The 27,208-nt window shown below is 37.3% G+C and overlaps 1 protein-coding gene across 1 annotated transcript in view; it reads left to right on the forward strand.

Annotated features, from left to right (window-relative positions):
- The window catches only part of LOC125381585 (cubilin-like), a 212,522-nt gene that overhangs the window by 128,329 nt on the left and 56,985 nt on the right, over nucleotides 1-27,208 (forward strand). The window contains exons 5-6 of the mRNA XM_048398646.1: nucleotides 1,717-1,883; nucleotides 3,016-3,157. Of these exons, the coding sequence (XP_048254603.1) occupies nucleotides 1,717-1,883; nucleotides 3,016-3,157 (309 nt within the window). The remainder of the gene's footprint in view (nucleotides 1-1,716; nucleotides 1,884-3,015; nucleotides 3,158-27,208) is intronic.

Below are 27,208 nucleotides of genomic sequence, written 5' to 3' on the forward strand. Positions count from 1 at the left end.
GCTAACAAGTATGGCTGAAAACACGTGCGATATTATGGCCACGTGACCAGTTGCACGTGAAAAAACACTTTTGCCACTATAGTGCTGTGCACATGATTTTGATCGATTCACCTGGACAAAAATGGGTGTTATCTGAAGACAATACGTGGCCATTACTGTTTAAATACACAATAAGGGCCCACACTGATAACTGGTCAAAATGTTAAAATTTTAGGATTGTGAAGTTTTTAATTTGGTTCAGTTTACATTTTAAGAAATCAGTTGTCCATGTTTTTACATTTGCAATAAATGTCGCAACACTCATCTGAAATGTCCGTCAATGTTTAGGACACATGTCTCAAAGAAACATTTTAACAATTGAGTCCCTGCACTGCATGAATTTTATTGAAATGTTTTTAAAAGGTCCAAGAATTAAAGTGGCGAGCTTACCACACTGTATTGATTTGATATTGACCTTTATTTTCAAGGGTCTCAGTGAACATTTTCACTGATTATTTTTATTTGGTACATATTTGGTAGTTAAGATGATTTGGAAACCTGCAGATCTGATTATTATGATGACTATTTTAAATTTTAAAGAAACCTGAATTTCATTTTAGGGACAGAAAACGTAAATCTCTCCGTTATGGATATGTCAATAATCCCTCTTGTTAGTAGAGAGTAGAAGTATGATAGTATCCACTTTCCTCAATTTGTGAGGTAGATGACAAGGCCACATTACTGATATACACTGAGTTTCATTTCAGTATACATTCTAGAAACTAAGCTGTATTGCTAATATTAGATTTTCTTGTTATATCAAGATGAAATTTTGCCTAAGTGTGAAACAATTTAGAATGACAAGAATTATTATTTCATTCAAAAAGAATTGAAAAGCATATACGGCTGTTATGGTTGACTTTGGCACAGTCATAGCAACATGGTGAGTGTGCGAGTTGGTACTTCCGCAGCTCAGAACAGCGTTTAGAGTCAAAAGTGAACCAAAAGTTACTTTGTTTAACATCACAAATACCAGTATGGTGCTAATCAAGGTTCATATTGAATTCAAATCTTTGATTCAAAATCGTGATAAACAGATCCTTTCACAACTAAGGGGCGCAACTCTGCAAAACTACTCCCAGTGTCATAGGTCACCTGTTCTTCCCTTTTTATAACTGGGTAATTATTGCAAAAGGTTATTCCTGGTCACTGCTACCAACATACATCTTATTGACTGTTCAGAGTTCCTTACTTGGTGAAGTAACTGATAAACTGTTGTTTATTTTCCGTCCTGTAAATTGACAGATTTTAGATATGACAGATATACTTTTTTCTCAGTTTGAGGCCATAGAATCCTAATGTATCCACCGTCAAGGTGCAACATCAGCATTGGTTTATGGTGCAACATATATGTTTACTTTAGTTACAGAGGAGAAAGTATCAGTAAACCTTTTTACTTTGGTAATATAAGGACAAATCCTTTCAGCAAAAGTTACATTGTTATACCTTTCAACATTTACATTCAGCTTAAACTCTAGTTATGCATTGATTAGCAGAGAAAAATATCTTTCCACATTTTAATTGATGTTGTTACCTTTTGGATTAAATTTTTAACCTTTCACTTATTCACACACAATTGTCATTTGTTTTCAGTTTCTTGGATTTCTGTAATTTCTTGATCTAAGGCAATACTTTGTAAACAAGCCATACACAGAAGTCTTATTGTATCTACTTCAGGATGCGGTGGGCGCTACACAGGCTCGTCTGGCTCTATCTCATCACCTAACTACCCTGGCAATTACAAATACAACCTGTACTGTACCTACATCATTGATGCCGGAGACACATTGATCACTCTCGTGTTTGAAGAGTTCATTACGCAGCCATCGTACGATGTTGTCAAGGTATGTATAGTTGTTATTTTGTTAAGACGTATACAAGGTAGTGTGCGCTGTTTCTATAAGTCATTTATTCCAAGAAGGAATAGAGCATGGAAGTATAATTGTACCAGTAGTGGTCAGTGACCTTGTCGATTTCACAGCTCGTGTGTTGATAGTGATGTTAAACACACCATACGAAGATCCATTTAAAAGATACCGAGAACTTGAGCTAAATGCAACGTACCAAATTCCTCAAATAATGTGTTCTGTCCCTTATGCCCGAGATAGTCACGTCGAATTTGGAAGATGCATTGTGCGATTTCTTCCTCTTTACTGGAATAATTTTTGACCGTTTTTCTGATATTACTTCATCCATATAGCTAGAGAACCGTTTCATGGACATCTTGACAGATATCCAGCTGACGACATTAACAATCGAGTTATCACCAATGTATCACAATCGGATATGCTCTGTTAAGTTAGCTAAACTACATTAGATAGGTGTTCAGTTTCGAGATAATATTATCATATAATTGTATTCCCATTGGTTAGAGTAATGAAGTTCGACATTTCCCAGTGGGGTATATGGAATTTGTCAGCAGGGACCTGGTGAAATAAAGGCCCATTCAGTAGCCAATCAGAAACGAGTATCGTCATGCAAAGTAGGGCATATTCTGGAATACCTCAGTCCCCATAGATGACACAAGATGACATAGATGCAGTGCATCAATGTTTACCCGCCAAAGCTTGAGATGTAGAGCGGTTCTCTGAGTGATATCAAAGTGGCTTGGCCAGATTTGGGGCCGGAGGAAAACATGCAAAAACATCGTGGCTATGTGATACAGGCACACATCTACCATACTGTATATACAGGGGTGAAATCCATATATCTGTTCTCTTTTATTTCCAGCCCAGGCGGCTAAATCAGTGAAAGTGAATTGCATATGTAGCAATTGTTTAACGATTTCAGATCATCTATTTACTGGAACCTTAAGTTTGATTTTGCTGAGCCGGGCATAAATTCTGGCTCTTATGCATAAAAAAACCCAGATAATCAAGGAGGCGAGCACAATTGGTGACAAAGGGAATGCCTTTTTTTGGAGGCAAATTTGGGTGTAGGCAAAACTGGACTCAACCCTCCATTTATAAACTGCAGGTGTATGACGCCTCCAACAACCTCCTTGTCCATCTAAGTGGAGATAGAGGGGGCTACATTGTCCAGTCAGCCGTCTACTACCGTATTGTGTTTACTACGAATCATAGGGATGTCAGGAGGGGATTTAAGGCTGTATGGACAGGTATGTAGATGTTTACTTATATGATATCTTGTTTACTTTGTAATTTGTCTCCTTTCACACCTTTTCATCATCACCTTGCAGCTGATACAGGTTAGTTCACCGCACAAAAAGTCCAGCTATACGCGCTTGTAAATGCTTTGTATTGATGAGATATACAAAGTCTTAACAATTTCGTATTGATGAGATATACACAGCATAAACTACTTTGTAACGATGCTGTTTACGTTCAAAGTTGTTTTTCGTTGTATATGTTGTTGAAGAGAGATAATTGCTATGAATTGTTATATAATTGTTCTGTATGTTCAACATGCAGTGTTTCTAGGTCGCCAAATGTTTTTTAGTTGTATGTATTGGAAAAGGGGGATACTTGCTATGTATTGTTATATAATTGTTCTGAATGTCCAACATGCAGTGTGACCGCCTCCGTGGTCTTGTGGTAGAGCGTCCGCCCGGAGAGCGAAAGGTCCGGGGTTCGATCCCGGGCCGCGTCATACAAAAAGACGTTAAAAGATTGTACTTGTTGTTACCCTGTCTGGCGCTCGGCATTAAGGGGCTAAAACAAGGACTGGTCGGCTCGGAGTCAGTATACTGTGTCTGAGTGGGGTATTCATGTTAAACTGCGGCATGGTATCTCAGTGAGCTAGCACTATAAATCGGCATCAGTCCGGACTAGTACAAGCAGCCACACACACACATACACGTGCATGCACGTCGCTATATAAGTGCAATAATCTTGGACGCGACGTTAAACCCAATTTCACCTCACACCTCACCAACATGCAGTGTTTCTAAGTCGCCCAATGTTTTTAGTGGTACTGATTGGAAAAGGGGGATAATTGCTACGTATTGTTATATAATTGCTCTGTATGTGCAACATGCAGTGTTTCCTAAGTCGCCAATGTTTTTAGTTGTATGTATTGGAAAAGGGGGATAATTCCTATGTATTGTTATATAATTGCTCTGTATGTGCAACATGCAGTGTTTCCTGAGTCGCCCAATGTTTTTAGTTGTATGTATTGGAAAAGGGTGATAAATGCTATGTATTGTTATATAATTGTTATGTATGTGCAACATGCAGTGTTTCTAAGTCGCCCTATGTTTTAGTTGTATGTATTGGAAAAGGGTGATAATTGCTATGTATTGTTATGTAATTGTTCTGTATGTGCAAAATGCAGTGTTTTTAAGTCAACTAATATTATTAGCAAATTTTAAAATACAACTGATTAAGTGGAGCGTAACATTACTGAAATTTGTGCTTAAGTTTTAATTAGTACTCCACTGTCTTAGCGGGTTTTCGTACTCTCCTTGCACTGATACTGACAGGTACTTTTCCTGGAGCGCTGCACGGTATGTGAGTAGACATTATGGTCTAATGCACATAACGGATGAGCAGACGGAGGTGATTGCATTGGTGGTGATATCTAAATTATAATCACTTGAAAGTGTGGACATTGGTTCGTGCTGAGGCGTCGGTCTGTACGGTAGGCCGCTATGTGGATAGTAACATGCCGCAGTGCAAATAGGAGATTAGCAAACGGAGTGGATTACTTAGGCGGTGATAGCTTTATTTTAATCACTGGAAAGTGTGGAAATTGGTTTGTGCTGAGCTGTCGGTCTGTACGGTATATATGAATAGTCATCATATCCTGATGCAATAGACGTGGAATTTCGCTTATTATTACCATATTGAAATAAATGAGCTCAGCTTAGTCTTGTTCAACAAGCTGCGATCGTAAATTTAATGTACAACAGACACATGAAAATATATAGAAATGTTACAGATACAAATTATTAACAAGGGAAAAATGAAGACGTTTAAATAGACGCTCTTTGGAACACGGAATTAATTCTAGACATATTGAGATGTTACTGATATTTTTTACTTGTAATATTAAATGTTAGTATTCCGGTAATGAAAATAATTCAAACCACAAGAATATATACACAACCGTCGATGTCGGATTAACGGGACTTGACTGTATATATATATATATATATATATATATATATATATATATATATATATATATATATATATATATATACACTTCGTCACCACACATTTTTCAGTAAAAGTAGAAAATATAATTATCGGAATTTTTAAACTACAAGTACAGATTTCATATACTACACAATCTGTGAAGATAATATCACAAACACACCCTTTTCCGAGATGCACGTGCATGCTTGAATTGAGCATGCTTGTACCGGGGGTTGGATTGCTAAAAATGCAGCATGCACATAGCCTCTTTTGGCGAATGTTATGTTTGTTGATACAGCTAAAATTTGGTTTTAGGCATAAATTAGGCTTCATTTTGACCAGGAGCTGTTGGGTAGCCTAGTGGTTAAAGCGTTCGCTCGTCACGCCGAAGACCCGGGTTCGACTCCCGACAGGGGTACAATGTGTGAAGCCCATTTCTGGTGTCCCCCGCCATGATATTGCTGGAATATTGCTAAAAGCGGCGTAAAACCACTCACTCACTCAATCACTCACTCTGACCAGCCATTGAAATGCGTCCAGTGCCTCAGAACCAAAGCTGGCAAATTATTGGTATGCACCAGACTGGTATGTCATGTCGTGCTATTGGAGTACAACTGAACATTAATCACACTGTCATCAGCAGGCTAATACATAAGCATACTGCTTCCGGTGAAGTGAAGGATGTACCGAGGTCTGGACGTCCGAGAAAAACCAATGACAGGGAAGATCGTGCTCTCGTACGCCAAGCTAGACGAAGCCCAAAGTCTACTTGTACACAGCTGCGACATGGATGGCATTCATACAACAGAGTGTCCATCAGCACCTTCAGACGACGCCTAAATTCTGCAGGATTGAAAGCAAGACGACCAATCAGACATCACAAATCAGCACCGCCATGCCCGTTTAGCCTGGTGCAAGGCACGTGCTCGCTGGAACCTGTGGACATTGAGCAGGATCCACTGGTCCAATGAAAGCAGATTTTTGCTGCATCATACACACGGGAGGGCGCGAGTTTGGAGGCAGAGAGGCACAGCATATGATCAGAGGAACATTCAAGCTGATGTTCCATTTGGGGGTGGATCCGTCATGTTGTGGGGTTGTCGTAAACTTGATCTCATCACAGTTCCCGGAACACTGAATGGACAGAGGTACCAGAACTTGATCCTGGGCGGTGCTGTTGTACCTCATTTCGATAAACATGCTCTCGCCACACGTCCAGTCTTCATGGACGATAATTCCAGACCACATCGTGCTCGAGCTGTTGTTCAGCATCTCCAACACAACACCATTGAGACACTACCCTGGCCTTGCAGAAGTCCACATTAATCCTATTGAGCATTTGTGGGACATTTTGGGACGTAGGGTGAGAGCAAGGGATCCTCCAGTTCAGAACCTTCAGGAATTGACCCATGCATTGCATGATGAGTGGCAACAGATCCCCCAACAGAGATTCAGACGTCTGGTGACCAGCATGAGACGTGTAGAACATGTTATCCAAGTGCGAGGCGGTTACACTAATACTGAGTTAGCCAGTCATAGTGGACCTTACTAGTGTGTTCGACATTAATGAAATGTGAACTGCGTTGTGTGTCTGTTGTAGCGACTCCGGCAGCCATACTTATTTCACGGTGATTTTAGTGAACTTTAGTTTGCTGCAATTAAACCCACAATTAGTGCTCAAATTCGGTCTTGTGTTGTCAATTTTCTGACTGAACGCTCACATGAGGCCATAAAAAGAGTTTAATGTGCTTTCCTAAGCACCATTTTTATGAGGTTGAAGATCCAGTTTTACTTTGTGAAAAAAGTGGTTGGTGCGATATTTATGACCAGGTGTATATATATATCCTTTTTACAAATTTAATACAAAGTAATTGAAATATGCAAAGATTAGATATCATCACAAGTATTATAATTGAAGCCGCTCTTTATGTTTTATTCCATGTTAAGTTTACATGGCCAGATTGGCAAACAAGCCTGGCTGGGTTAAATTAATGCCACTCTGGGTTAAAAAAGCATACCATATGCATACATATATATGGTTTGGTTCGGTTTGACACATCAATCAAGATAGCATTATAATGGCTAACACTGTTGTGGTCAGTCCATGATGAACACGATAGGATGTTACAGTGATGTGTGCTGATGTAAACAGATAAAATATTTTCGGTTTTGTGAAGTACCACTGTGTGTTTAGAGTGTGTGTTTGTTGTTTTACGCTGCACTAAGCAATATTCCAGCTATATTCTAAATAAACGAGTCTTGACCAGACAATCCAGTGATTGACATCATGAGCATCGATCACTGCAGTTGGGAACGATGACATGTATCAACTAAGTTAGTCGCCTCTTACGACAAGCATAGTCGCCTATTACAGCAAGCATGTGTTGCTGAAGTCCTATTCTTACCTGGATCTTCACGGGTCCTGTGGTAAAGAATCATGCGGTGTTGCCAAGGGACAGATATATGTGATGGTTTAAATGAATGGCCTGTTTGATTGCAATGCGGAAATATTATATTGCTTAATTCCAAAAATTTTAATATATTCATATTTGTAAAAAACAGCTCGTATGCATTTTATTGTATTTATTGTATCATCATTGTACAAAACTACTCGTAAAGTAATAGTACACTAATTGTATATATAGATGTTCTTATTTGTAAAAAGAGGCGGTTTGGTAGCCTTGTGGTTAAAGCGTTTGCTCGTAACGCCGAAGACCTGGGCTCGATTCCCGACATGGGTACAATGTGTGAAGCCCATTTCTGGTGTCCCCTGCCATGATATTGCTGGAATATTGCTACAAATAATAAACCATACTCACTCACTCATTATTTGTAAAAAAGCTGGCATACACTGTATATTTATGTTTTATCATTGTACAAAATCTGTTGTATATTTAACAGCAGTTACACATTGTATCATACTATTATGTAATAATTGAATTGTCGTTGTGTTCATTGAAATTCCTGCATTCTGATTAACTGAATTGGTCACGTGTTATTGTATTCATTTCCCAATGAATGTACAAAATTAAGCAACGCCCACCGAGGCTCACTACTTTTATTACTTCGGAATGTTGCGGATTCCCAATATTAAAGTCGAGGGAATTCCCTTTCTGCTCACATGTATCGTCATGCACAGGACATTTAGCGACTTTCATGCATATGCATAGTCGAAACTACCCTTTGAAACCGAAGGCCGAGATTAAATGAAACAGCAAACGTGCAGGCTCGCTTGCCTGTTTTTTTCCCGCTCGCCTCAGTTCAACTTTCATGTCCTTGGGTTTCATTTCTAACTTGCATTTTTCCAGCTATGTTTTACGTAATCAGGGAAGTTATGTTTGAATCTGGCGGTAACTGACCATGTTATTTGAAAACAGCCGCCTTCTCCCGGACATATTTCTTCCGGTTGGTTACAGTCTGACTGTTGCAGTTCTTTTCGCCTCTTGCCTTAATTGACAGGTCCAATGAACATTGTTTGGATCCTACTCTCCGTTGATTAGCTACTGACTGTGTAGGCGTGTCAAGTTATGTGCATAAATTAAACGATCACCTGATTCATGTCACGCCAGGAATGTTTATCAATCTCGTCATTTTTGTCTGTTTGCATATATACAACTGTTTTTGGTTAAACTATTGTAGATAAAATATGTTTTACGTTCTCGAATTTAATTATAAGCATTGACTGTGTATTTTTTCGGTTCATTGAGGTATGAATCGAAAAACCGTTGTGCAAACTGTATGAATCCACAAAGCGGATTCTTACAAACGTTTTTGTCGTTTTTTCGATTCATACCTCAATGAACTGAAAGAAATACAGTCAGTCCTTAATTATCTTTGAATAATGAAGCTGCAGCTGGAGTCTTGAAATCGACGTATGCTTTTTATAATATTGAACTAGTGAACATATTATATTATTGATCTTTCCGATACTAAAGTCTGCTCAAATGTTATATTTCTTTATTTTATTAAATGCTATCAACATCAATTAATACAAATTATGTGATAACCCTCCAAATATAGTGATCATTATGAAAGTATTATTAAAATATTATTGTCACATACACAAGAATACAGTCCCGTACATAATCATTGGTGATGTTTTCAGTGAAGTTATATATAAGAAATAACAATCAACAACATACTCCATGTAGTTAGTTAACGTAAGCCTTACTAAAGTCCAAAAAGAAAGAAAAAGAAACTGAATGAAGCAGTGCTAAAATATGCCCACATATACAGACAATAAACAGTCTTTGTATAGGCTGCATTAACAAATTTGTTCTTACGATATACAAAATAAACAGTGTATGTACAACATGTATTTTGTATATTTTGGATATATTGGAATTTCCCCTTTTTGTTGTCGTAATTGTTGATGTACAAACCGCTCTGTGAAGACATACTGTATATTGTGATCTTCCAAAGTGTCTATATCTTATGCAGCCTGACATGGGTAATGTTAGACTGCAGTAGATCTCCGGCATGCTCTCATTTTTGTCTATGACCAAATTTTCATAGATGAGCTTCACAAGGAAATCAAACCAGGGACCAGGAAAAGGGAGAATCATTCTGGAAACAGAATGGATTCTGTCTGGTACCTCCTTTTAGAACATGCTTATGTAAGACTGGACTGGTTATATGAAATGTTAACCCTGCTTTATGAGAACTGGTTACTTCGAATAATATAACTTATTTATTCATGAAAAAATCTTCATGTTCTGAGAGCCAGCGAGGACAACACTTTGTATTTACAAGGAACCAGGTTATCCTATCCAAGTACTTTTGAGAGATTTATAGAGGATTTACGTAAGTGATAAACTAGGTCTTTGCTGGGTTTGCTTGGGTTTTCAGTACCTTCATTCCCTTATTATTTATCCCACTTTTTTTTAATAGAACATTGCACAAATGTGTGAGCACTTTCTTTGATTGAACAAGTTAATTACTAGGACAACAACTGTCAAAACAATGTTGCCTTTGATAAATGGAATTATATATGTGATCATGGTAACAGTAAATCAAAAGAATTTGTTATGTGTCCCTGTTTGTGTTGCTCTAACACGACTCTTATGAGGGCTTAATCGATCTAGTAGTTAGGATAAATATTATAACTGAACACTGTTTAATAGACTTGGATGATAGCACCCCGCTTACCTGTTGTATGAAAACTCTTTTGCACAAGTGTACATCGCATTCTTCAATCTTTCATTTGGCCTTTTCATAATACTTATGCTTAACATCGATTATAATACAAATGTAATCATGGATTCATGGGCTGATGGCCAATAACATACACTTACGAAATAAACTGAATTAAAAATAACAGAATCTGTTTTTGATGTGTTTAAGGGGTTTGTAGCAGAGCAGTCTGAATGCTTCTTGGGTGGCTAGTCTTTGCAGAACAAATACAGGTTTAAAAGTAAATTTTCCACGCAATCTCAATAAAATCAGATCTTAGTGCTTGCTGCCGCTACACAAATATCTGAAGATATCCCATTACAGGTAGAGTCAGATAAATGAACAGGAATGCAGGAAGTCAGCATTAACAAATTTACAGTAACATTGATTTGTAGATACACTACTGCCTAGAAGTTCATTTCCCTTACACGCATGGGCAACGCGTTACGCAACCAGTGTGCATCGGGTTGGTCACGCGTGTGATACCCGTGTGCAACGCGTTGCACACGGGTGTGCACCCCGTCCGCCACTCGTGTGCAACGCGTGACACACTCATTAGAGGGGGAACAAACTTTTGACCAAAGGAGGACCCGTGTTAAGCTGAACCTGGAGGTGGTAACAAGGAGAGACAATTTTGTTATCCTGACGAAAAATGATAATACACATGTCTTTGCTAATGTCTCCTTTCTTTATGTGATTTTGTGGGAATAACATGAATACTGTTGTGATTAAATAAATCTGTCTTGTTTTATACGACCATTGCTTCTAAATCCGATGGTGTTAAGAGAATAAATGGTCCTGGAACATGTTATTGCAATTGAAATGCTTTTATTGTGATTTGACATTAACGGTCTGTAGTACGACTTTCAGTGATAATATGTATGAGGTTTGGCGGCGCATTGTTTTTATTGGACCCTAATTACTTTATGATGACTTGGACTCTTTATCACAGCTCCATAGCCGTGAGGCTGGAAAAGAGCAGCATGTAATTAATGAGGGTGGGTTATATCATTGAGGATACACTTGAGGGAGAGAATACTAATTACCGTACTACAGGAAGAGACCTGTAGACGTAAGCGCGGGGTTGTATTTTAGCTGGCCGTTCGATAATGGCCGCCAGGAAAAGTGAGCTTTGACTGCGTCATCTAAAATAAATAATAAGATACAGCAGTGTTATTTTCACGGGTCTGTTGAATAAACTCCCAGAGCTACGGTCAATGTTTCTTCTACTTGATCCTTGATACATCATTTTGGCATTCACAATATATAGTATTTCAACGTACAAAGGAGCACTGATCTGAAGCAATTCCGCGGGAGTAGTTGTTACCTGTGCATTACTGTATTTTCCAAGTGAGTACCCGGATGATATAGCAGAAATCTAAACTTGTTCGCGACCTGTGCTCGCCATTCGTAAGCGCATTTTGAATGATAGCAGAAGGACGTATGGTCACATTGATCAACAAAAATGAAATACAGTTTTGGAAATGTAGGTATATTTGTGGGGAGCATCGGTAATGGTGATGCAGTTTTGATAAGTCACTTGCTTGGTTATTGTGCGACCTTCGTGTACACTATTTTGACTTGCAACACAAAGTAAATATTTCATCTGAACATTGCTTATTTTACCGTGTGTATATGTTTACATTCAAAATGTAAACAGATTTCACTAAGGAAATTTATTAAACGCCTAAATATTCAGTTTATTTTACAAATTAACTGAAAAATATGTCCATCTTTATTAATATGATAACGAATTCCAAATATTTGTTTATGTTTAATATCATCACCAAGTACAGTTCTGTATTGTTTGGCTTCTTTTCTTAGCTTAATTAATATATTGTCATGTGTTTAAGCTCTTTTGATCGTCTTTATCATTTTTAGTCAGTCGGTTAAATAAATGAATGGATTATTCAGTCAATTTGTAAAATGACTGAAATATTTAGATATTTAATAAATTGCCTGAGTGTATCATATTTTACACATTGACTGTAACATATACACGCTTACAAAAGAAAATACTTGTGAAAACAACGTCTATCGCGCTTCGAAAAACTTCCCAACCAAACGGAAAGGAACAAGAATGATTCTGTTTAAAGCTGCAGCGAATGAATGAAAACAAAATGCAAATATCATTATTACAACCTACCAAAGTTATAATGTATCCGGGAATATCAACATAAAGGAACAATATCCTTTGCGTGTGCAGCTGTACAAAAACACTTATTCGATGTCAAATGTCTATGTGAGAAGCAAATACTTTAATAATAATTATTTGGAAACAATATTTGGAATATATATGAAATATATTAAAATATTTAAATATATCGTTTTTAAACGTTATTTAAATGCATCGAATATTATAACCCGTGTTTGTTTCTTAACTGATCACTTAGTTTGTTTCAATTGTTTCACATAGGTGCCAAGTTAGCCGAGAAAGCCCACGTGACAACTATTTTTATAATGTCCACGGTTCTTAAAAACATACATTGAGTTAGATAACAATGAACAACCAGTCAGTGTATTATCGGTTACCCTATGAACAAAGTATGTTGTTTCTACATCTGTACTTCACGCCATGATATGAGTGTATTCCCTAGGTTAAGAAAACCTACCTTCACATGTAAACACTTACTTTTGACATATCCACTGTGCAAGATAACATTAATTAATCAATCAACGTATTTCCTGTTGATCCTTTGATGTCTGGGAATGATCAGTTGATTTACAAGAAAAAGTAAAGCAACTGATCATACATCTCTTGCTGGGCTGCCACGTGCATATTACATAACTCACATTCCACCTCACTTCAAACCTGGATTTAGATTGAATAATTACCCCAGGTACAAGAAAGACCAAATTTGAACCTTTGTCGGGTAATCTGAGTGGTGCTACAACTAAGTATACATGTTATAAATTCATTAACTGAGCAGCAAGTGAATTACGACAAATACACAAGTGTAGGGTTATACCAGAAAATGTGGATGACAACAAGGGAGTAGTAATTGTATCATCCACGCAATCCGAAATCAGCAAATGCTTTCACTCAGGGATACTTTTTTATTATTAAACTGTAACCATCAGGGGTATTTCCAAATAACGACATCCGACGAGCTTTCGCCGTTATTTGTCTGTTTGTTTAGGCTGAAGAAATTAATTACCATGCGCCCTTTGTCGAAAACTACATAGATCACGGGTAACCAATCAGTTTTCAAAAATGCGTAAGTTTATTTAGCTGTCCTTGCAGACTGGTAGCCCAGTCTCTTGTCACGCTCGGTTGCGTTAACGAGAAAATTGACTCACGGCAGCTAGTAAGCCCAAGCGGAAATCCAAAGGTCGTATTACCTGAAGAATCAACCTTCATTTGAGAAATATCTACTTCTCTCAAAATCAATATTTATCCCAATACTAAAAGTCAGAACTTTCTAACCAAGAATTACCAGTTGAAACTGGTCGATGGCTGAACATTCCCAGGGAAGACAGCCAGTGTCCACTCTGTGTTTCTATCGCTGTGGAGATGAATTGCATTATTTTTTCCAATGTGAAGCTTTTGACCAACGGCGATATGAACTCTTAAATAAGCAATATCTTAAGTTTCCAAACATTTAAGAAAATTATGACCACTAACAGTGTAAGAAATCTAAAAGGCCTATCTAAATTCCTTAACAATGTGTACAATACAATTGGTAAATTGTATTAGTATCCACGTATCCTATTTTTATTATTTTTGTTAAATTGTACATAATAAAAATTGTAGATAAATTTATGTCATGTTATTCTAAGAATAAATGAGTTTGAGTTTGAGTCCGACACCCGAGAAGAAGCCAGAGATTAGTGCCCCTTTTTGAATAGTTTACATTCATGTGTTTTAGGGTTAGTAGTGTTGGCTTAAACGTATTTTTATTTCAAAAGAAATCTGGATCGGTAAACAAGCAAAATTTGCTTATGTAATACCTCTCCAGGTAACAACTTAACAACAGCTGGATATATATAAGAGAGTGATGAACATAAACATACAAAATGCACAAATGAAATACACGAAGCCAATACACTGAAGCAAGTGGTGTCTGTGAAATAAGGTAATGCAGTTTTCCTTTACTACATGCATAAAATTAAGCTACTCAAACCTTTTGCTTTTGACAATGATGTCGTGAACTGATTTAAGAAGAGTCATGTTTGTAGAACTGCTTAACTACTGCCATGTAATATCATTTTTAGAGCATACCCATGTGTGTAGAAATACACAGTGTTTCTGATATTATCATATTTTTTGACAGTTATAGAAAAAGTGAATTGCATCTTCAAGGTGATATCCACAAGTGCAGTCTGGTATGTCTGATGCATGTCGTCTAAACTTATCAGCGTTTAAGTCACTGCAGCCGAGCCTAAGGCGACAGTGGACAATTTGGCATGATCTACGAAAATATTTGAAGTCAAAATTATTAAGAATTGCATCAGAACGATTAATTAAGGATTTGATTTCTTTTAATGAGCGAGCATTAGTTACTTCATCGGATGGAGGGTTCCGCAGGTTGATCATATCCAGAAGAAATGATCTACATTTGATTGTTTGTATGTTGAATCTATTTCTAAGGTTATATTTGCTGTTATCAGAGAATTGAATATACATTTTTCAAATATTTTGGCTAAGCAACTTGTGAGTGTTACAGGTCTATAATTTGAGCATTCATGTTCATCGCTGACACTGACACCGCATCAGCCCGGCAGTGGACTCGACACAGTTATTTGCGCACCGATTATATAACTCCTACAGACAGGGTGGGGTGGTTGTTCAAAGCGAAACGGACGACCCCGTCTGTTATCGAATAAATGCTGTGCGGCGCCTTTGATCTTGCCTCCATCCATACACCTTATAGTAGTAAACGACGATCAGGATGGCCTGGAAATAAACACAATTCTGTCTGCCCACAATTATCTAGAATGCTTCATATCCACAAATATATATAGAAAATAGATATTTGCCCACAGCAAATATTCATTTGCTTAATTGCATCTGTGTGGTTTATCAGATCATGTACAATGCTTTCTTACGCTTGGTGAGGCAGACTGAAATTGAACATTAGGATAACGTCAGCAGGGATAAAAGAGGTAATACCAAAGAACTTTATTTACTAGTGGCAAAGTCAGATATTCCGATCAACCACTACAAGGCCCGGCCGGATCTCAAGGTTGACCAGATCAACACCCCAAAGGAACATCTCTACGCCAAACAAGGAGTCCCTTTCGTCATGGTGCACAAGAAGTGGGGACAGGACATCGAGTACGACATCACAAACTACACAGACTTGTACCACTTCTTCCAGAGTAGTTGCGTACCGACCTCAAACCACTTCGTCGCCAATACCGCCGCCCTCCTTACCAAGAGACTACTACAAGGATACCGCCGCTAGACTTCTAGCCACACACGCTCGCCAGCCGACGCCGTGCCTTCCCACGCTTGCCCCCCTACCCCCAGGCCCAAACTTTATCATCCACTCCCACCCAGCCAAACCCCAACCCCCTTAACTTTATTAGAATAGGCTGTAAACTTATATTTTTTTTGGGGGGTTGCACTTCTTTATTTAATCATTACGCTTTTTTACCCTAATAGTATAAGTGCTTCCCCGTGTGCGAGATAGGCTTAAGTCGGAAAGCGCACGTTAAATCTCCGAGGTACCTATCTACCAGAACTTTATTTGCTGTTCTGGTCATACATAAATATATGTAAGTTACGTACATGGGGAGGCTAGATTATTTACAGCTAACAGCAATATAGTGCAAATATTATGTTCAATAAAAGAAAACGTTGATAGATCTATAACACACTTTTTGTACTATTAAACAAACTGTGGACTTTTGACATTGCGTTGACATTAAAACGATATTTACATATATAAATACATACAGAGGAAATGCTTAGCATTAACCTTTTAAGGAAGAGTGCAGGACGACTTGTTTCATACATATATATCTGGACATATATGTATGGACATTTGGATGAATATAGATATACCTCCTTACAGATAGTGTTCGTAGATGATTGTAGAACGTGCATGAAGAAAATGGAATAATTATGTGAGTAATCGGGTTAATCCACCTTTAACAATATTCAGCCATATTGCGATATTGGTTTCCAACATACAAGGCGGACCATGAAATTATGACTTGAATTTGGAACTGGCTTTCTGGTGTGATGTAACACACCATACTCTCCTGCAGAAAAAGAGCTTAAAGCACGAATAAAGATCACGAGATGATACTGATGTACATACATTTGGACATATATTTGCGTTAAACGTTATTACTACTTTAATTCATCCGTAATTCATGTATTTTGCGCAAAAGGATATTGTTGGATCGACGCTGACATGCGCATATAACCTATTCACCAGTGCTGTAATATATCATTCATTTGTATTTTGACACATATCGATAGGAACATGGAGAGTCTGTCTGAAGATATATAGACATGCATGGGATCTTTTGGATAGTTGTACCTCACGGCTATTATTTTGATTAAAAACGAGATTAAAACGAGAAACTATATTTAATTTAAAAAGAGCCCCAGTGACATGGAAATTTCAGCCTGAACCTGTTGAACATCTAGGACTGTTTCATTTGGGGCTATAGCATTGCAGTGAGGCCTGAGCGGAAGGGAAAACCTGTTTACATCAGATTCCAGTCACTACTTCTCTCTCCAAACAAAAATATATTACGAAAAATGTCGGAAGTGTTTCTTTGTAATCTAATTTTCTATTTAGATAAAAGTTTTAACTTTAAAGTAATTATATGTATCTCATGTTCAAAAAATGTGTTATTGGTATCTGTGGTGCTGGTACCGTTTTGTCGCCATTGTGTAGCTTTTGTGGAGTTGCTAAGAATATCAAATACAAGTCTTGAAATGTGGACTTATAACTTGTAACAGAACCCATCATCTAATTGCCGTGTGTGGACATATTATCCATCTACCTATACACACTTATTATGGACATATACATAATTTCATTGTACCTTATTATTAAAAGAATACCCGTGAAGATCGGGATTTGAAAAGGCCTTAACAACCCATGCTTGTACAAAGGCGACTCACATTATCGGGTGGTCAGGCTCGCTGCCTTTGTTGATGTATGTCATCGTATCCGAATTGCGTAGATCGGTGCTCTTGATGATAATAACTGGATTGTCTGGTCCAGACTGGATTATTTACGAACCACTGTCATATAGCTGGTATATTGCTGAGTGCGGCGTTTAACAACAAACACTCAAACAAAAACTAGTATTAAACACCTTCCAACAATTAAAAATTAAACTTATATTTTCAATATATTCTGTTATATTTATAACATAATTTGATTCATAATTTAATTATTGCGTTGCTTTCTTGTCTGTCATTCAATGTACATGTTCAAACCCCTAAACTTTGAATATTTGATTTTTTTCACAAATGGTTACGTTAGTGAGTTGCCTAGATCTCTCGTTACCTTTTCACACGAACAGATTAAAATAATTTGTTTTTACTGTCATATTTCAGTTTATTTAATTCATAATACGAAATTAATAATTCATTTATCACAGTATAGATCATATTCGTTTATATCACTATCTGATGTTAAGGTTTTATTGCAGAAATTATAATGAATTCAAAATGTAGAAAGATACACAATTCGCCATTATTTGACTTTTAAACTATACAACGTATAATATAATGATGAGAATTCCTGTAACGGACAGTATTTAAGAAAGAAATATTAGTCGATTAGTCAGATATGCCCTTCAGTAGTATTATTGTATATCTCCAGAGAGAGGTTTACGTTGTAGTTCTCATTATTTGTGGATAATTCAACAAGCAACATAGAAAATATATATTCTACCATAACGAAAGAATACAGAGTATACAATAACTCGCAATTGTTCAAAAGAGATTTCAAATCACAATAACATATCTTATATAAACAGAGGTGCTAATGGTTTAATCTCTACATTGTGCCCATGTTCGTGAGCCCTTGTTCTATTCAGCAAACAGCCCAAACCCGAAACTCCACAACATATCCGATTACACTGACCCAGTTCTCCAGTTCTCCATGCGATACTGTCGCTCTTGTACGTCTCCAAGTCCATACACTGTAGAGAATAAATTTAAAAGGAATCCAACTCAAGTCTAGAACTATTTGTCAAGCCTAGATTGCCTCAATTCTATCCATGTAAGTAAGCGTTAATAAATAAATATTGTTCTTGGCTGATTCAGATTATATTTTGTAGATACATATTTTTAACTTCGAAAATTGTACTGACACCGGCACTGTCCCTATTGAAGCTATTTATAGCTCAAATAAGACTTTCGAATTGTCGTCCATTGTTCATGGTAATACATGACAAGTGAGGATGATATAGTAATCGTTCATGCCGCGCTACACTATAATAAAAATTATAATCAAGTTGACTAGTATGTACATTACTACAGTGAACATGTACATGATCATGCCCTGATAATCAAATGTCGTAATATCAAATACTAAATATATTATTATGTGATGAATTTGACTGGATCAGTGGTAACATGTGATATTAATATTCCATCAATTTCTTTCCTGGTTGGTCTATCCATGTCTACAGAATGAAAATAATGCAATTAAAAAGGAGCACAGAACAATTCTTTATTTCAGACAAGAGCTGTTGAAATCTAGACCAATGATTATGGACTTGAGTTGGTCTCATTTTTTACATTATTCTCTTGGGTCTACGTCACAGCTCATACCACACAATAACAAGACCAGTTAGTCCCCCCGCCGGAGCGCCTGGGTTTTGGTTATATCATCTAACATGGCCAACTCTGCTCTTAAGTAAACAAGAACCTAATTAGCGAGTGGACCTTTATGATCAGGCTGGGTTTTTGTCCTTTGCTTGAACAATAATGTAACTTAACCTCTTTTATTGAGTCGTTTATTTGTAGATAATTTCGTACACAGATATTTCATCTAACATGGTAATTATAATCATAACTATTTTTCAATAATAATGGTATGCACACTTCTTTATGTTGTTCTGTACACGGATTCCCCAGTGGCTATATTGCATCATATAGATGTTCATGGATGTGTATGCCACTGTACCAAATTAATTATGATCATAGTCTTTATTATTATCCCATTGAGACCCGACATTTTAACAAGAACACACATAGATCTAGTTCAGGAACACTAGACTGAAATTAATCCAATATGTTTCCAAAATTATTAGATATGTTTATGATTAATTTCATTGTGTAATAAAGAAACAAATGTCAAATAAATGGATTTTCACGTGAATAAAATCCAGAGGCCAAATATCTGAACCAATGACAGACCCTATCATTAAACACGATTGTTAAGGATACTGGGCGTTCAATAATTCCGCTAAACCACCATTTCACAATGGGAAAATGGGAAATGGGAAAAAACGGGGCATAATCGGCGATATTTATTTCATCAAATTTGCAAAATGCAGATCGTTTCATGTATACGATTTCGTGATAACAGTGAGCTGACACGAAATATTAACGCGCATATCATATTGGAAATGTGGTGTGTGTCATTGTTTACATTTCACCGATGTGACGAACACTTTCGAGTCTCGAAACAGCTTAAATAATGTTCACTAAAAGTAACAACGGACGTTATTCTCGTGACATTATACATTGCAAGAGCATTCATGAAAATGCTAAGAAAAATATTTAACCACCCGTTCTAGCGTTTTTCTACAGAAATACATGGCGTGTCCGCCATGTTTGTTTGTCTAGTGGAGGCGGCCATTGTGCAGTCATTGCCTGGGTCAGTGTAGCGCCAGCGCAGCACACCCGGGGAACCAGGCTGCTTCATTTATCCAATTGATTTGATTAGAATATACTTGCGTCTGTGTATTTTATTAACGCCCAAAAACCGTAATTTAAACACATATAATAACAGATCATATACACGCATGGTGCCTTCACTTACTACTAGCTTTAATAGGCCATCCCAGAAAAGAATAGTTCCCCCAAAAGCCAAGAACATCCCTTTTAGTCTGTTTATTAGAAATATATTCCAAACAATATCCTCAGTAGATGAGAAGATCTGTTAAAGAATTGCCTCAGTAAGTCAATCACAATTTACATTTACATCAAGTACAAAACGTCAAAATGGCTGACACGATAAACGTGACGGGAGATATTTCCGAAGTTGTTAATAAACCTGTGGTTATTTCAAGCCTTTGTCATCACTGATCAATTGGCCGATCATTGAAAGGTGATTGTAAAGATGTGTCAGTTAGATACTAAGGTAAACTCATAGATTGTTGTAGATTGTCACTACGATAGTTTGGATGTTTTGTTTTTTTTCGTTTTTATTTTTCTAGGATGGGTTGTAGCGAGGGTATCCTTAAACGGGCTATGCAAGCAGACTCACTGACTTATCCCAGAGTAAGCTAAGACGCTAAGTTCAAAATTAAAGGGTCTAAATAACGAGAAACAGTGCTTCTGTATGAATTCGTACATATACCAGGGAATTCCCAGGGTTTTCCCCAGGAATGTGGAAGTGGTCAGTGTTTATGTCATTTCAAGAATTCAGTCACGTGAAAAACGTCATGTGACCGACCTCTCGTCCAATGGAAAAGCCGTATATCTTGTAAACTTCACATAAAAAAATAGTTACTGTTATAACCCAATGAAACACAACCCATTATCCTATAGAGGTAACTGTGCATAGCGGAGGGATATGTTATCACAATAAACTTGGTAACATGGTTTGGTTTGACTTCTTGGCGCGTGTCTGAATTCCTTTAACGTGTTACATATCCTAAAACTGGCTTATCAGCAAATCTCGCTGCACTACGCGCGACAGATACTAGAGCAAGGCATGCCAGAAATACGAATCCTAATGCTTCCGAAAGGAAGCCTTAGGCATCACGTGCGTCGGGGGACCAGCGCCTTCTCATTGGCCGTTAACAGTTGCACAAGGCTGGGCAAAAAACATCGTTTTTCCGTCCATTTTACGCTTGAAAAACTCGACCCCTTTCCGGACACTTTCTAGACGCTCACCAATTAATCAATTTTAATGAATTTTTAGTCGTTTTTCCGTCCAATGACCATATACGGAAAAAAACGACGTTTTCTTGTTTGCAGTGAAAGTGACTGGCCACTTCTTGCTGAGTACTGTTGCTCCAGCTTGTAATCTCCCAATGGCGTTGTTCCGTTGAGCTGCATTCAGTCTTGGCATTCTGTCACCGCCTCTACTGCCGTTATAAGGACTGTATGAACAGCCGTTGATGTGGATTTTTTATATCCATTCAGCAGGGGGGCCTGCTTGCCTAAATGCAGGATCCTGCTCTGCACGTTTTTTACAGGCGGTTGCGTTTAGATGAAGCTGTAAAACAGATCCCCAAACGCTACGTTTATGTGTTTTGCATGTGTTTTCGCGAATAATAGACACGTCATCTTTCTGTTTGACTTATTTGGTTCTCATTTAATGTAATTATTTTAGATATTTGGCAAAAAGTGGTTTTACATCCATGTCAAATTTCTTTTTTTGAAGAGGATATATTATAAAGCGTGTGTTTCATCATGGTATTAAGTTTATAAAAAAATATTTGTAATGAAAATGGTATTCTAAGTTTTGAAGATTTAAGATACAGATACTGAATAATAGGAACAATTTTGTACTATCAAAAGCTGTTATCCAATGGTACTAACTTAGAAAAATATCATCACTGAATTTAGGTCAATTTGGCGTCAGTAATGTTTTTTTCTTATAATCGTTCACACGAAATGGAGTTAAAGGACAAAGTAATCAAGCGTGACAGAAATATGAAAGTATTAAGATGCAGGAATGGTATATTTCATTATTCTATTCATTAGAAATATGGTTATTAACAGTACATAGACTAATTACTGAACGCTGTTAGATTGTTGCCACAGGTTGAAACATTGATAAAGAGTAATTTAGATATTGAACAGGAATTAACAAAATATACTGTCATTTCTGTATTGTGAACATACAACCATGTAGTTAACCAGATTCTGCTTGCGTGATATTAATCTAATTAACAAATGGACTGCAATAAAAAAACAAACATAATCCAATGGAAGCAACTTCTTGACTTATACCCTCTTTCCGTAATTTTGACAACAAATGAAGAATCAAAATGTAAACATGAAATGTAGATTATGCAATGAATTTAATGAGACTGTCCACATTGTCATTGGATCCCCAGCTTTGGCACAAACTCAGTATGTTAAGCGACCTGATGGAGTGGCTCGCCATGCTTTTGGTTTTTACCCAATGGTCCAACCATGGTATGACCCAGACTATGTAGAGGGCGTCATGGAAAATGATAAATGGAAAATTCTTTGGAATAGGCCCGTATACAACCTCGGACGTATAAAGGCCAACAAACCTCATCTTTTCCTTTTTGATAAATCCGATGAAATAATATATGTCATTGATTTAGTATGAATACGGAAAGCGCTTCGTTGCTTGTATTTCCAGACATGTTAAAACTCATTGTTTGCTGATTATTTGTTATATGTCATTTCTTATTGCAGTAGTGCAGTGCTCACATTCTGTTTGACTTGTGGGGATTCTGGGTGTTAATGAATATATAGGGTCCCCAGCAACTTGTGCTTGTTGTGAGAGGGTTTTCACGTTTGGTGACTTGGTTGATTGCATGTCATCGTATCACAATTGATATAATGTTCATGAATGTTCATGATGCCAATCTGAAGATTTTTGAAAAACAAACAGACAGACAAACACGCGTACATATGCTTGTTAATATAATATGTTAATTCTATTAGGGCGGTACAGCATAGGTATATAGATAGTATCTGTTAGAATGTTTGTACATGACATCTGATACTGTATATGTGACAGTGGCAGTGCTCAGGAAAGAAACAGTTCGTAGTGTAGTAAGGAATCAATTCAACAAAAGTAAAAACAAACATATACTTCATAATAAATATGCACGTCGCATTCAATCGTCTATGTATTTAATTACAACTTCACCTGGAAGACATCATAGTAATAAGACGGAACTCTTGTGTTTGACAGTTACATTCAACGATGTTGTTCGCTACAATAAATATATGTATGCATCAGTATACATGCACCACGGTTTGGTATGTATAATCACATTCATATACAAATGTCACCGGGTCGTAAAATCCGGGTCATTACGGATCCGTGATCTTAGCGCCTCCCTACTCATCTCTGTCCGGCAGTCAGCTGCTTGGCTTAAGTTCTTTGACTTTTTTGTTAAACTGGTGCTGGATGACTTCGTGTACTTTGTCATTCTTTACATGTTTGTCCATATCAAATAAGAATTGTTTTGTCTCTGTGGCATAAAACACTGCAGGTTTGGATGGAAAGGTTTGGAAGTGTTCTGAATTAAATGTGAATATATACATAAAGATGTATAAAACATTCTCATTTCCTTCGATGGCATACCAAATTCATACCGTAACCGCCCAAGTATAAGTAAACAACAAACTCAATACATTGCCAGTAACTGATGCACTTCCGGTATCGAACGCAAGTATTTTTGAATAAATGAATCAGTTGCATAATAATAAAAATCAGTGTCCTATGTTGTAAGGACTAATTATATTTACAGAGTTACAACGTCTTGAAGTCTTTTTGAAGATGTTGTGTTACTTACGTGCAGTTAAAGTCAGTAATATTTTTTATCCCTCGGCATAGATACCGCTAGAAAACATGGGATAAATGTGTCTTTCAAGATGGAACAGTTATGTGGTCAATGTTGATAGACAAATCAACGTGCTTATCAGCATTAACATGTCTCTCTCTCTCTCTCTCTCTCTCTCTCTCTCTCTCTCTCTCTCTCTCTCTCTCTCTCGAGTACTGTACTCGAGGGTCACATCGATATCTCTCGAGTACATTTTAGACTGCACTTTGTGTTCTGTGCGGAGAGTGTATACGCCTTTGTCGCCATCTTGCCTCTGTACTTTATGTAGATATGTACGGATCGATAACTTTCTGTCACTCGACATTGTCGAGTTTGATATACAAGCTTGCCACACATCATGTGTACCAGGCATACGTACAAATTTCACAACTATAGGTTTAGGAGAGTTTTTTGTACGCTTATTTGTAGTGTGTTGTGGAAGCCGCTGAATCTTTAAAGTAACCCCATGTTCAAGAAAGGTTTCTGACACGCTACAACTCTGCTGTTCACTGTCGGGGATGCCACCAACTAGCAAGTTTTGTTTTCGGGAATAGTTTCTTGTGTAAGCAGTTTTTTTCAATTTCTTTTTCTGATTTCTGAATATTGTCAAATATTTTTAATTTCGTTTCCGTCACATGCGATTTGCTCAGTGTCCATCTCGACATCAGCCACATCACGCATTTTCATTATTTCCTAATTTATTTCTTCCGTTTGAGAGTGATTTCTGAAGTTTGCATTCTTTAAACTTCTTTTAAGAAATTCATTTTTATCGCCTACCTCGTTTTCTGTGCTGTCGTTTTCCGCTACGTGTGTCGTGTTTTCATTCAGTTTTTGGAGGTATTCTTCTATTCTGCCTGCGATGCTGTATCTGGTGTATCTGTTTACTTTTTCGAGTTACTTTTCCTGTTGCTGTCATTATACTATGTTAGGGTTGTGGCTGATTTCAGGAGCTGGTATAATCTAGCGGCCTGTCGCCATACAAGGTCAACCCGCAGTCGGCAACAAAACATATGTTTATCAAGAAGGGCTTATCCCTGCAGCTTTAATAAAATAATTAGACAAGAATTCAAACTATTAATTAATAATGGCGATTACAATGATGATAGATGGTGCAGACGTAAATGAACTGGCGTTTTCTGGAAGTATTTGTTTGTTTGCTAGTATCGAATAAATCAAACGTTGCTGAGATACAAAAAGAAAGGGAAATACACATAAAACTTTAGAAGATGATAGAAGAGCCATATAAAGAAACATTGGCTAATGAAAAAAATAAACAGTTGGAGTTTTCTAATGACATATAAGCTCTCACGTTGGATTGCTGTCAGTTACTCGGATAGCAACGAATCCTTGTTATATGCTAACAAGGCGATCGGCATAAACACGCATTCCAATGAATTAGGAGTTTAATTCCATGAAGACTTGCCTATGTTAAATGTTATACCTGAGGGGACAATTATTCTGAAAGCTAGGAGATGAACCAGACGATTTGTACAACAGGGAACTATATAACAGGGACTGAAGCTTAAGTGTAAACGAAAACATGAACCCCAACTTTGTGGTGTTATGCTACGCGAAGATGAACTGAAATCTTTACTTTAGAGGGGGTCTGTGCCAAAGAGGTCGTACTTCACTCACTGAGATATTTACACCATATACTAGACATCCTATATGGTAAGTGTTCACACTCAAGACACTTTTGATTAACTAACTGAGGGTTCTTGTTAATGGTCTATTATAAAATGGGCCTTTATCAGATGGTTGATAAAATTGCAGAAATGTTGATGGCTTCAGATTTCATCAGATCAGTGAAATAAAACAGCATTTTGAGAAGGATCGCAGTTGCCAAATGTGACTTTGTAAAAAGTATCACAGAGCAGTCAGTGTTTGGGTGTAGTGTCCACCACTTCGCGGCTTTTATGTGGCTGTCGTTTCTCAACTGGAATTGCTGAACCTATTGTGTTTGAAAATCGCCACTGGAGTCTCTAGACTGGCTGGTATTGCTCTTAATTTGATATCTTGTTGATTACTTAATTGTCGTTGGAGGATCATAAAATCCTCATACTCGCAGAATATACATAGTTTTTCTTCTTTGGGTCATATCTCGGCAGTAGTATCTTAATGTAAGATAAGCAAGGGGTGAGTCAGTCAACCGGTATGGTTTTACGCAGCTTTTAAGGAATATTCCAGGAACATCACGGTGGAGACTCCAGTGATGAGCTTCACACACTGCACCCATATGGGGAATCGAACCGCGTCTTTGGCGTGATGAGCGAACACTGTAACCACTAGGGTACAACAGGGGTCAACAGGGATATTTAAACTCGCCAAAACATATCATATGAGTGATAAATAATGATTTATGGTGGTTATGTTGGATTGATGCAAATTACTGAGTATTCTACATGCATTCTTGAGTCTATGTGCCCCAATGTAGAAGGTCAAATCACTCAAATATGATATCAAGGCCGACAGTGTATTGATATTCAATGTCTATCCATCAATCTCTTGGTGACCATCTTGGAATTTGTGGCCACCAGGGCGCTCTGGTGATAAAATGTCTTATGTCAAAGTATCAACTATATTATAGTGTGTTTGTGTGCCAAGTTATATGCATATACGTTTAACATTCTAAACACACATTTAGAAAACTTGACGGCAATCTTGAAATTGGCGTTCATGTAGATTATTTTTTTATTTGTCAAAAGTCAATAACATTCAGTAGTTGTAAATATCGTTTTGGAAACATAATATATTGCTATTTTGCAAAACAACACATACTTCTTTCATCAAAACATTGAGCCTAATCTGAGTGAGTGAGTGAGTATGGTTTTACGCCATCTTTAGCATTATTCCAGCAATATCACTGCGGGGGCAGCCAGAAATGGGCTTCACACTTTGTATCCATGTCGGGAATCGAACCCTGGTCTTCCGCATGACGAGCGAACAATTAAACCACTAGGCTACCTGACCGCCCCTCAGCCTCATCTGAATTATGGAAGAAACAATGTATATTGATCATTGGTGGCTATATTTGATTATGCAAATTTGACATGTTTGCCATTTTGTATGGCATTTTGGGAACCTTGAAGAAATGCATTAGGGGTGAAATATATTCTGTTGCAATTTGTTCCAAGTAATGTGAAAAAATGGTCTAGATTGCCTGGACTCATCCTGTGTTTGACTGTAAATCCTAAATATTATCAATCCTT

This window comes from Haliotis rufescens, unplaced genomic scaffold, assembly GCF_023055435.1.
Source record: "Haliotis rufescens isolate VD_foot unplaced genomic scaffold, xgHalRufe1.0.p SCAF_18, whole genome shotgun sequence".
Lineage (NCBI taxonomy): Eukaryota > Metazoa > Mollusca > Gastropoda > Lepetellida > Haliotidae > Haliotis > Haliotis rufescens.